The sequence below is a fragment of the Lytechinus variegatus genome, chromosome 17, assembly GCF_018143015.1.
Source record: "Lytechinus variegatus isolate NC3 chromosome 17, Lvar_3.0, whole genome shotgun sequence".
NCBI classification, from domain to species: Eukaryota; Metazoa; Echinodermata; class Echinoidea; order Temnopleuroida; family Toxopneustidae; genus Lytechinus; species Lytechinus variegatus.
Window position 1 is genome coordinate 27,937,932 of NC_054756.1, and position 13,573 is coordinate 27,951,504.

Genomic DNA, 13,573 nt, shown 5'->3' on the forward strand with positions numbered 1-13,573 from the left:
AATTTTAACGATTTTGGCTCTAGGGGTGGTATTCTGAAAACGTTCTTATCTTTGTTCTTATCTTTTATCTTATCTCACTGAGATAAGAAGACGCTAAAATCATTGCAAATCGGTATTCTGAAAATCTTCTTAACGCGTTCTTATCTCTGTAAGGTCTGCCCCCTTCTTATCTCCAACACGCCCATTTTTAAGATTTTACCAATCAAAATGAGTTTTATATTGGCAGTTTAACCAATAGAAGCGTTCCTTATGTGAAGAGAATATCATGGGCGCTGCGCGTTCACCTATTCTGGCGCATTGCGCGAAATAGGCATTTTATACGCAATGACTGATTTTATTATTTCGAGACATCCACGTGCAAAAAAAGTAAGAAAAGTAAATAAAGCAGGTACGAATAAAGAACAAAATATGAAGAAAGAAAGTAAGTAGGTATGAAAGAAAGAAGACAGAAAAGGGTCAGAATGAAGCAGAAAAAAAAGATGAAAGGGACAAAGCAGAAAATAATGAAAAAATAAAGAGTAAACGAAAGAAAGCAAGCAAAAAGAATTCAAAAATAAAAAAGAAAGAAAATAGAATGAATAAAAGAAGGAAAAGGAAGAAAAAAAATAGAACAATTATCCATGATAAAGTGAAGGAACAAAAATGAAGAAAAAAAAAGAAATTAACTAAAAGGAATACACACAAAAATAGAAAAAGGTCAAACTAATATAAGATAAAATAAATTAACAAGGAACCGAAAAAGAAAAAAAAGTCTAAAAAAAACGAATGAAAGAAAGTTAGAAAGAAATAAAAAGAAAGAGAAAAAAGGGAATAAAAATGTAAAAAGTGAAGGAAGAGAGAAAAAAAAAGAAAATTAAACAAAGAAATAAAGATGAGAGAAAAAAATGAAAGGAAATTTGACGCAAATATGAAGACTACAAAAAGATAAAGAAAGAAAGGTAAATTCATAGAAAAAAAGAAATAAGGAAAGAAAGAAAAAAAAAGAAAGAAAAAGAAAACGAAAGGGAAAATAAAAAGTTGAGAAAAAAAACCGAAAAAAAAATCAATGGAAAGAATAAAGAAAAAGTTAATAGAAGAAAGACAGAGAGAAGAAAGAAAGTAAAGAAAAAGAGTAAATAAAGAACGAACGAAAAAAGAATGAGCAAAATAAAGAAAGTAAAAAAAGACACAAAAGTGTCAGAAAGCAGAAATAAAAAAATAAGAAAAATTAAGAATTATTAAAGGGAAGGAAGAAAAAGGGAAAATGAAATGATTAAAAAAGGAAAGCATGTATAAAAACGAAAGAATGGAAGAAAAATAAGGAAGAAAAATAAAGATTACAAACAAGTGAAGGAAGAAAGAAAGAAAAAAGAAAAAGAAAGAAAAGGAAGAGAAACGGGGGGAAAGCAGAAAAAAGACTCAGTAAAGAAAAAAAAGAGAAAGGGAAAATAAAAAAGGAAGAAAGATGAAGTATAAATGAAACAAAGCAAAAGAAAAAAAAAGAAATCAAAAGATTCAAACAGAACAAAAGTAAAGATATAAATGAAGAATGAAAGAAAAGAAGAAAGACAGACAGATAGGAAGAAAGACAGACAGATAGAAAGACAAACAGATAGAAAGGAAGAAAGACAGACAGATAGAAAGGAAGGAAGAAAGACAGACAGATAGAAAGAAAGAAAGACAGACAGATAGAAAGGAAGAAAGACAGAAGGATAGAAAGGACAAAAGACAGACAGATAGAAAGGAAGAAAGAAAGACAGACAGATAGAAAGGAATAAAAATGGAAAAGAAAGAAGGGATAGAAAAAAGAGACGGGCAAAATATAGGGTGAATGAAATAAATGGTGGGAGGAATACTTGTGGGTACTTGTTACTACTAGAGGCCATCGATTTTGAGCAAGAAAAAACGCGGATATCGTGAGATGTGATAACCCTCTAGCTATCTTAAATATTATCTTAAATATCGTGGAAGATAAGAAAGAAAAAAAGATAAGAACGTTTTCAGAATACCACTTATCTACATTCTGTTCTTATCTTTTAGCGCGCTTTGGTATTATATGCGCGAGTTGTAAATTTACGCACTCAGCATTGGGTGGAGAGCAAGATAAGAACAAAGATAAGAACAAAAGATAAGAAAAAGATAAGAACGTTTTCAGAATACCAATTTAAGAAAGTGACGTAGATAAGAACAAAATTAAGATAAGAACGTTTTCAGAATACCGCCCCTAGATGTCTGATTTGGTTAATAATAGCAATATTGACTGGCCTGGGGGCGAAAGGACATATATCACCCTCAATAAATTGATATCACCCTCGTCTACGACTCGGGCGATATAAATCTAGTTTGGGCGATATATGTCGTATCGCCCCGAGGCAAGTCAATAATTATGACCAGTAGCAAACATTTGAGCAGGTCATTTATAAACCGTATTGCCCTAGATCTTGTGAATATCAGGAAGGGATAGGTATATTATTTGTACTTTCCTCAGTCATTCAGTGCGTACTGACTTTGCATGGAGAGACGACGCAAAATATACCTTTATGCGCGTTATATTGATCCGCGCAGCACAAAAACACGTCATAATCCTCACTTTTCGCTGTGCAACACGGACAGACTTAACGACGGTATATTGATTTTGGAAGAGACTTTAAGGCCCGTCGCAAAACTCTCCTGCAATGTAAGTTGTGTGACATAAGATTTTTGTACGTTTCGCATCCGCAACGGAAGCATTCAATCTGGGTTTCGTGTGCAAAATTCCGGTTACTATGTGGTAACAGCGATATATCCGATATAGGACGAGCTTCCAGAGCCACTTTTGGTTCCTCCCAGAGCTCTAGGGGCAGCCGGGGGGGGGCACTTCCATTGACGAGTGCATACCAGGCGCGTCAACGTGTAAAAAGGGATTTCCTTTTCACGAGTGGGTACGTTACGTATTATGTAACGTTATAAGGGGATAAGGGTGTCAAAAACGATATTTAAAATACTGAAAAGGGGGATATATTTTGTTAGGAAAGCTACGTATTTTCGATCAAATTTCCAAAACTTGTTAAGGGATGCATTTTCATAATCTGGAAAGACTTGCTTCCCTTGTGTAGTGTGCTTTTCGAAACCGCATGGTCGCGCCTCGTCAAGGGAATTTGAATCTAATCCCCCATTTCGAGGGAAAGAAAAAATAATGCCCAACACATTGTGTGCTAGAATGCTTATCGTTTGTGTAGGAGGAGAGAACTACAGACAAAAAACCTGCACATTCGGATGGTTTTCAGACGGATAGGCCTAGTGCATAATTATGCTGTGTACATATCAACGCATGCGAAATGCATGGTTTCCGCTGGAGAGGCGATCTGGCCCATATGGAATCAATTGCCAGTGATCCACCAATAATCCACATTAGATGCAATATCGATTCGATGGACTGTATTGATCTATATCCTAGCTTAAATTCTGTAAGTTTGTCCTCAATATGTACTCGATTTGTTTGAAAAACCACTTTCTTTTCCATGTCATAATCTACTATGTAGGCCTAGCGTTTCGAATATCTCAAGCCAGCTGCCAGAGTAGAGGCCCGCCGCAGGCTCAGGCGGGCATACGCTGATGACCAGTCGTACATGCATGAGAGCGGGATTTAATCCCACATCTTGGAAAGGCATGCTTGATGTAGAACAGTTTTCTACGTTTGATTCTATTGACTGGAATGTACCATCAATCTTAAACATCGAATGTATGAATAATCGGTAACTTTTGTGTTTCCGGCCCGGGGGGGGGGGGCACTCAGTATATAATGCATAGTGGGTATGTGCCGCGGAGGGGACCCCCATTTTTATACTCAATTTCCGTTCCAAGGCATAGCATTTTTGCCTTGTTGAGAAAAAGAGCAAAGAAAGCCGCTCCAAGACATACGTAGCATTTTCTTCTTATCGAGAAAAAAGAAGAGAGAAATCCGCTCCAAAGCTTCGCATATTTTTCTTTACGCCGCTCCGATTGCGTTGAATGAGCTGCAATTTTGGTGAAAAGCGGCCGCAGAGCTCCCCGGCGGAGGCCGCATTAGCTGCATCATGCACGCGTGACCGTTCCGTAGGGTTGCATACGCGTTCACACGCTGGCGATCCGTTCCAAGGACCCCCGTTTTCACAAACATTTGTCGTTCCGAAGCCCGTTCCGAGGACCCTCTTTTTGCAATAAGCCCGCTCCAAGGCCCCCGTTTTTTGTCTCGCCCGCGGCACACCCCCACCACTTTTTTGGTCGAGTGCCCCCCCTCCGGGGTTTCCGGACCCTAATGATGCGTTCCCGAGGTTTGCGAAAACTCGCTAATGTCAATCAAGACGGATACTGCAACAGTTCAAATACGGATTCACAATGGTTTAGCTTAGAAGTTCAGTCTGATCAGCATGAAAAAATATATTCTTAAAGGGTAAAAGATCTAAATTTTGACGATTTTGCTGAAGATGTCTGATTTGGATAACCTGGCTCTTCTTTTGGGGAAACATCTATTGCCCTTAAAGGAACCGTATTGCCCTCGTCTAAAGACTCTCGCGGGCAAATAATATACTTATGGTCCCCTCAAGGCCAGTCAATATTACAATATCAACATTCTTTCTTTTTGTTACTGTGGTTAATGATCGATATTCATTATTATCACATTATAACCATATTAATCATCATCACTTTGCACTTTCATTCACGCTCAGATTTATCAGCAACAACTGTAACGCCAACTACCGTCATAAGTATGACATCATCGGCCACGGTCAGTGGTACAGTTTCCACCATGCCGTGTAAGTAATTTTATTTTCATTTAAGTCAAGGATGAAATATGAATAAGCCGTGGAATGGAAAACCGACCTTGTGAATTCGGGCCAATTAACACGTCCTAAAGTCCCATATCTTGTCAGGAAACGGTGGCTCCTTTAAATACTACATACTAACAGTTTTTGTTCGTACATTTTGTTCGTTCATGATGTACATTATTATTACATTATAGACATGATTATCATGACTCTTGCACTTCCATTTGAAACCAGATTCATCAGCAACAGCAGTAACGTCAATTACTGCTGCTCGTGTTACATCATCGGCCACGGTCAATACCATAATAGTTATTACCACGCCATGTAATTTATTTGTTTTCATTTAATTCAACACACTAAGAAATGTTTGAACCCTAATGTAGCACTTGTACCAACTTTTAGGGGTGTAATCTTGCACCCTAAGTGACAAAAGGTAAAAAATGCACCTTTTTATCATTAAATGCACCAAGAAATGCTCGCTTGCACCCTGATAGGTGCAAATATGAACCTCTTACGGTGCATAGTACTTGATACTTAACATAGCTAAATACACCCTCAAATGAGCATAATTACACTCACTAGCACCCCTTTGGGTGAAGCTATTATACCAACCCGGAGAGTTTAAATTTGATCTCCTATTTCTTGGTGTGAAGGATGAAAATGCATAAACCATGAATTGAAAACCGACCTTGTGAATTCGGGCCCAGTAAGCTTTCCTAGGGTCCCATATTTTGTCTAGAAAAAAAAAAATTCACCGACCCTCGACTTTTTACGAAGGGCATCTGATAACAGATTCTCTACTTTCTAGTCGTGTGTTGCTGCCCTCTACGTTTGAAGATGTAACAGCATGATATCGTGGTCTTAAAATCCAAGATGGTGGATTTGCGAAAGTCGTTGACTGAAAACTAATATTCCCGACCTTTCGTTTGAGGACGCGGACGCTTATTTACAACGGTAGTTGACTTTGGAAGGGACTTTTTGGGCCCGTCATCATGGTCGTAAAACTCAGTCCTGCAATGCAAATTGTGTGACATGAGATTTTTTTTTCGTTTCGCATCTGCGACGGAAACATTCAATATGCGTTTCGTGTGCAAAATTCTGGTTGCTACTTTGGTAACAGCGATTTATCCGATTGAGGAAGACTTTCCAAAGCCACATTTGACTCCTCCTAGAGCTCGAGAGGCCGCCCGGGGGCCCACTTCCATTGAATAGTGGATACCAGTAGCGACCACCCGTAAAAGGGGACAGAGTGGGCAGGTACGTTACGTATATAGGCCTATGTAACGTTATAAGGGTGTCAAAACGATGTTTAAAATGCTGAAATAAGGGATATATATTCAATACTTGTAGGGTTTCACAAGCCAAATACTTGTTAAGAGATGCATTTTCATAATCTGGAAAAGTATTGCTTCCCTTGTTTAGCATGTTTAGGGTACTTTTCGAAACCCCATGGTCGTGCCTGGTATCCACTCATCAATGGAAGTGGTCCCCCCGGAATTTGAATCTAATCCCCATTTCTGGGGAATGTAAAACATAATGCCCCTCACATCGTGTGCGAGAGGCATATCGTTTGTGTATAAGGAGTAAACAAAAGAAACAAAAGGAAACGAGTTCAAACTTCAAAGGTATCGCATATGATGTGTACATATCAACGCATGCGAAATGTTCGGCTGGAGAGGTTGATCTTATCCATGAAATCAATTGCCAGTGATCCACCAATAATCCACATTAAATGTAATATCGATTCGATGGACTGTAATGATCTATATTTAAGCCTTCATTCAGTAAGTTTTTCCTCACTCAATATGTTCTCGATTTGTTTGAAAAACCACTTTATTCTCCATGTCATAAATGTATTTTAGGTCCTGCATTTTGAATATCTCCAGCCATCAGTCGTAATATACATGCATGTATGCGCTACGGGTGTCGCGGAAAGGGATTTTGCACACGAAAAGCAGATTTGTAGGGCCTGTAATCCCCCTGTTACACAAAGCTTAGCATTGATCGTAGAGCAGTTTTCTACGTTTGATTCTATTGACTGTAATGCACAATCAATCTTAAAAATCAAGTGTATGATTAAGCGTTAACTTTTGTGTTAGGGGACCCTAATACTAGCGTCCGTGATGATTGCGAAAGGTCCCAATTAACGTTTGGGACGGGCCTTTCGATAGATGTGACCAGGGCTCGAATCTCTGCATCAGGTCGTTCACAGGTAGCTTTGATTACAGTTGCACGCTACACTGACCATATTTTGTGGCGCGCGGCAGCATTAACACAACCAAACCTATCTCTTTCTCAACGTTATAGCTGAGGAACGAGTCACTGACCTAAAGTCAAGTAGCAATTTTTTGTGGGTTGAGAGGTACTCGTGACAACCCTCCCCCCCCCCCCCCCCCCACACACAGTGGCGTACCGTGGGTCATGGCATTGGGGGGCACCAGCAAATATTTTGTGTCACTTAGTGGGCGCGCCAAGCGCGCTCCATTGCCAGGCAGGCCTATACTGACCTGGAAGAAAAATGTTAAGGATTGTGCCATTAAACGGATATGTATCTCGCTGATCAATTAATGCGAGCTGATTTTTTTTATTTAGACCTAAAAAGAGCTATTTTTTACAACCATGATACATAGGGCCTACCTATCTCACTAAACAAACAATGCGAGCGTGAAGCGCGAGCTGATATTTTTTTGCATATATTGATCCCAAACAGCAATATGACGTTTTTTTTTTTTAGAAATTCATGAAGAGCATACGCATCTCACCAAAGCCATCTAATGCGAGCGCCAAGCTTTTTTTTTTGTTAGAATTACATTTAAACACATGAAACACTTTTTGTAGTCATTGTAATCATGAACATGATACGTATATCACTAATCAAATATTGTGAGCGCGAAGCGCGACCTGGATTTTTTTTTAATTCAAACCTGAAGAGGGGCATTCTAATACTTGCTCGTAGGAATTCACTTAGACCATAAGTATTTTACTGGACAAATGATGCGAGCGTGAAGCGCGAGCTGAAAATTTTCGATATTCAGACTAGAAAAATTGACATTTTAAGAATTGTTTTTTATTTATTCATTAAGAGCTAACGTATCTTTCTCTACGTTTTTCTTTCTTTCTCCCTCCTTTTCTCCTTTTCCCCGTTTTTGGGGGCCAGCCGATGGGGGGGGGCACGTGCCCCCCATGCCCCCCCCCGTAGTTACGCAACTGCACACACATACACACACTTGAATAGGGTGAATTCAAGTGTTTACTCCCATGACAAAATCTTGATTTAATGTATTAAAGTTGGTATGATACAAACATTTCGTTTTATTCAGTTCAAACCACTTGCAGTCGACCGCAACCCCGATTCGGAACTCGGTACAACGGAACCATGACGATCTACTATAGCCCGGGTGATGTTCTGGAAATTAAGTGCGACACTGGCTTCAAAGTCAACTTCGAACCACCAACTATTATCTGTATGAATGATGGCCGTTGGAAGCCCTCGAATGTCTCATGTGAAATAGATAGCGGTAATCCTAATAGACTGGCAGGTAAACAATTAACACATAGCTGAATATATCCCCCTAAATTTTACATATTGAACTGTTGTTTACTACAATTTTGTATTTGTTTTTCTTATCCGTAATGCCCCCCCCCCCCCCCGACACACAATTTTGACATCCACTATATATCAACCAGAATGATCTTATTATATATTTAACTCGTTTTTCAGTATCTATCTAGAGCTTAATTCCCGGCTGAGGTTGTGAGTAGAGAACAGTTTTCTTCACTAAAACGTATAAAATTACAGAAATTGCAGGACAAATTCCCCGATTGACAATCAGATTATAATTTTCCAAATTATCCTCAACATCATCCTCGTCCTCATAGCCCTCTTGTAAATCAGTTTACGTAACCGAAGGGGCTACCCTGGTATAAGAAAAATGAAAAAAAATAAATGAATAAATAAATAGATGAATTAATAGCTCCAGCGGAGAGACACTCTAACGGAAAGCCGGTTGCACAAAGAGATCGTTTAAACGCAAGTCAATATGTTATAAGCAAGTCCCGAATGGCGCTTCTGATCAGTTGTGTTTAAATTTTAGAGTTGCGTTTGATTGCAACTCTTTATGCAACGCGCCCAAGAAGACGAATCACCCGACAAAAGCTAGTTGCCTCGGGAATTATCCTAAAAGACACAATCAAAAGCTGACTTAAAAGTTGAGAATTTTTTGTGTGTCTTTATCATGCAGAACCGAAGACGATCGGCGGTGCAGTAGGAGGAATATGTCTTGTGATACTACTCATTGTAATTATTATTGTAGTAGTCCGTCGAAGAAAGAGGTAGATAAATTTCATTGAATTTTATTTCGTTTGAATTTAGTGGGGAAAACCGAATGATACGCTATAAAATGTCATACAGTAGAGGCACCAAGGGAGGGGGTGGCATGCACCCCCCCCCCCCCCACACACACACACACATACAAATCCTGATGCTGTCTCTGATTGTACAACCCCTGGAAAGGGGACCCCTTCAACTTATTTTATTCATGAAATAATTGTAATTGCTTACATTAAATATCGTACACAAACCAATGCACACGTCCCCCCCACACACACTTCCTCACACATTCCCCCTTTTGGGGAGGGGGGGGGTTAACCGACATAATGTGATATATTGAACATGTTGAAAAGAAAATCTTCATTCACATCAAATTAATATTCATTAATTTAGGAAATTGTTATTAAAAAAACTATGACGAAAAAAATGACCAAGAATATCAGATTTATGAAATTCGGAGTGTCTTGGGTTGTTTAATTGATGCCTGGAGTATGATTTAAAAATCCCATTGCAGGCTTAAATCCTACTACATGTTTCAATTTTCTTCAGGAAGAAAATTTTCCATCTTGTGCCGCGTCCGACCCAGGTCTTGCAAATGGGGACTAGACAGGAATTTTTTCCTTTAAACGCATTGCACCTACTACAAAGCTAGGTAAATTATTGTAGAACGCTTAGAGTCTTTTAATAAAATTAGTGATGGGCGTTACATAAACAAGTGTAATTATCATTATTGATATCTTTAAAAATAAGCAGCATTTTTTAACTGAGCAGGTATTACCACTTTTGTTGCCAACTTGCCATTGCTATCAATATAGACATCCCGTGAAGACTCTTCATGGAGATAAGCAACTCGATGATCCCTACATGGACTTGGTGCCAACCGCCTCACCATCATCCCCCTACGAAACTTTAGGTACTGGTTCTATGGGAGAGGCCCTGGGAAATCTGTATGAGAACGGACCAGTTGCTACTCAGTGTCAGTATGCCAATCAAATACAGAACCAAGATCAGCATACGTATGACTTTATTTGAGCGAGATTGAGAGAAGTCATTCGATGTGGGGTATCATAGCTAAAATTAAAGGTGAAATTGAATGATAAGAAAATAATAATAATTATATAGGGTATGTATATTGCGCACATATCCACCTTGTTAGGTGCTCAAGGCGCTCCTATATTACCCGGCTAAGCTAGGCGTTCATAGCGCACACAGTTTTTTCTTAAAAGGAATTACTTCCTACCGGTACCCATTTACCTCACCTGGGTAAGGGGGAGGGAACATAAACAATAATGATGTAAAGAAGGGAACGGAAAAGAAGGAAATGACCAGAGAGCAAATAATCAGAGTTTAACAAGTAAGAAAGTAAGATCTCATTAAGAAGTGCTTCAGGATAGAAAATATCATTTCCATATGTGAGCTGTTCGTCTTAAATAAGATTGGCTCAAATAAAAATAAAATCCTGGTCAAATGACGGTTTGTTTCTTTGCACGAATATTCTTTTTCACTTACAGTATGTAAAAAAAATACTATGTGAATATTATCACCTACCATGCATTGATTTAATCAACGATCGTATATAATTCATGTATAGGGGGTACACATTACATACAGAATTCTTATTCGAAGTCAGATTCTTATAATAGTATATATAAAATGTATTAGTGTCAATGTTTCTTTTTATGAAAAATTCTTAAATGGCTACATGACATTTTGCTATTGAATAGTAAATACTATATATTTTTAAGAGTATTTTTTTCTGCCTTCCGTGTGAAGACTACAGGCCTTAAACATCAGTACTCTTTTTATAAATAGCCCTTTTCATGACTTGTAGCAATCAATGAATTTGGTTGTGTTATTATTTTTATCTCCTCTAATATTCTATTCACTGTTTTCATTCAAAATGTTTGGGTCGTTAATATACCGATGAAATTAAACTGAAAAAGTTGTTTGATTTTTAGGGGTAATTTTAAATCGAGATTTGAAGGAAAATGGGTGCATTTACATTGTAGAACGTTTCACTTCATGTTTCATACATTTATGGTTGTTAGTTATGTATTTTGCGAATTGCAGTAAGTCATGCACGTGTAGAATAAGGGGAAATTTATTTATACTAACAATAATGATAATAATGTTTATTGTGGTGACGATGTTGATGATGATGGTTATGATGAAGGTAGCAATGAAAATGATGTCGATACATTTTCGGAGTATCCTTTTTCCAGCATTCTACACACTAAGAAATAAAGGTTCAAAATTGAACCCCGAAAGGTTGATGCAAAATCAGCACCCTAGGGTTCAAAAATTGAACCCTGCGGTTTGGGGTTCATTTTTGCACTCTGTGGGTTCATAACTGCATCCCTAGGGGTTCAATTTAAAATTCAGCGGTGCAGTTTTGAACCCGCAGGGTGCAAAAATGAACACCAACCGCAGGGTTCAATTTTTGAACCCTTAGGGTGCTGATTTTGCATCAACCTTTCGGGGTTCAATTTTGAACCTTTATTTCTTAGTGTGTATGTGAAGACTATATTAGGCCTATAACATCAGTACTATTTTTGTGAATTGCCCTATTCATTACTTCAGCGATCAATAAATGTGGTTGTGTGATGTTTTAATATTTCTATACAACATTGACTGTGACGTGTTATGTATAAATATTCCAATGGAATGTAATTTAAAAATTTGGTTTTCTTTTTACAGGTATTTTCACTACTGATTTGGTTTGATTTATTGATTTCCGTTCCACAACATAATTATGATAAATATAACATAACAAGGTCGAAAATACTGCAAGACATAATAAAATATAAATAATATAATCTTAGATTTAAGGAACACAATTCAATGAATAAAATTACCTAATATGATATTTGTATTTTAAAGTATAACGGAGGGTCTTGCCGAAAAAAAGCAAAGCTTGTACAAAAGGCAAGCCCCTAACTTAGTTTCATTACACAAGAAAAAAAAACAATGGGTTGTTATAATATATAGAACGTTTGTTTAAAATAAATGCTAACAATTTTTGTGCACTTTAAGAAAAAGGTAACTGATGGATCATGTGAGAAATATTTTGTTTTATAGCATTAGGGAGAGAGGGGAGGTTAGGGGAAGAAGAGTGGAGGGACAGAGAAGTGCAGTGTACATGACGTAGAAAGAAAGCAGGCAGCAGGAGCAGGTACTTTGGCTAATTGCAATTTTAAGAAGAAAAAAGTAATAACAGATAATATACATGTATATGTAAATAATATGAGAGCATATAATGCACATATACACAAAAGTCGAGTATAAATAAATAAGTTATTCAGCTTGACCTGTTTGTTTAAATGGAGATTTTAGAAGATGCGCTCTAAAAAATGAAGTGCTAATTCAGCTCTTAAAGAGCGTGTATAGTGACTGCACTTCGGAGTGCTGTTTTGTCTAGTTCAAATTTGAACGAGGAAAATCAGCACTCCGAAGTGCAGTCACTATACACGCTCTTTAAGAGCTGAATTAGCACTTCATTTTTTAGAGTGTGGGTCCATTTTTTTACAAATGATTATTATTGCTATGTGCTGTAGAAATGTTCATTATATATGTTATAAATTTGTTGGTAATAGATTTAGTTGATTACAGTAGGTTATGCACGAGCAGAACAACAAAAATCTATTTGAAATAGATTTATCTATTTCAAACAGCTTTATCATCTTCATACTATAATATTGCACGAATTCATGTTTCGTATTTAATAATATATGCCCATTCTGCTTTATAAATGTATTAATTAATTCATAGTATAAGTTTGGGAGTGTCATTTTTTTCAAGCAATCTGCTTATGATGACAATCCTTCTCCTGCAAATTATGAAATAATCTTAATGATAATGAGAGTTGTAGTGATGATGCTTATGTTTAAGATGATATTTATGATAATCATAATAATAATGATAATGATAAGAATTGTGGTGATATAAGTAAGGATAATATAAACTAATCCACGGGTTATCAACATTATTTATATGCATTTAGTGAACTCAAGACTTTGTTTTGGTAACAACAATGCAATTATAAACTTCATAAAATTTATTTCCACAGTCGTACATAAAGATGTCAAAGACACCATTATAGAGGAAAATCACATAACATCAGAATACAAAGCAGAATTTAAAAAGTAGAAAATATACCCCCCAAAATACAATACAGAAAAAATAATATAATATGTCTAGAATGTGCGGAGCAATAAAGGTCAAATACCTATCGAGGTTGCTCCCAAAGTCATATGGTTGAAAAAGATAGATATACCAAAAAAATAAAAAGAAAAAATATAATCAAAATGATCAAAAAAGTATTTAAAAGAAAGGACTTTTCAGAATGAATAATTTATAGTTACGTTTAAATGATGCAAGTGTTTACAAGCTTTTTAAATTGTATTGTACACTCTTCCAACTTTTAGGTCCTAAATATTTTAGAGTTGTATAAAAAATATATATATATCTAAATGAGGGG

At 37.0% G+C, this 13,573-nt stretch overlaps 1 protein-coding gene across 1 annotated transcript; it reads left to right on the forward strand.

The window, feature by feature from the left end:
• Window positions 1–4,683: 4,683 nt before the first annotated feature.
• LOC121430442 lies at window positions 4,684–10,186 on the forward strand. Its single transcript, XM_041627709.1, has 4 exons — window positions 4,684–4,754; window positions 8,087–8,305; window positions 9,008–9,098; window positions 9,912–10,186. Exons 1-4 carry the CDS (start codon window positions 4,709–4,711, stop codon window positions 10,126–10,128), a joined length of 573 nt encoding a protein of 190 aa, XP_041483643.1. The 5' UTR covers window positions 4,684–4,708; the 3' UTR covers window positions 10,129–10,186.
• The last annotated feature ends 3,387 nt before the right edge of the window (window positions 10,187–13,573 follow it).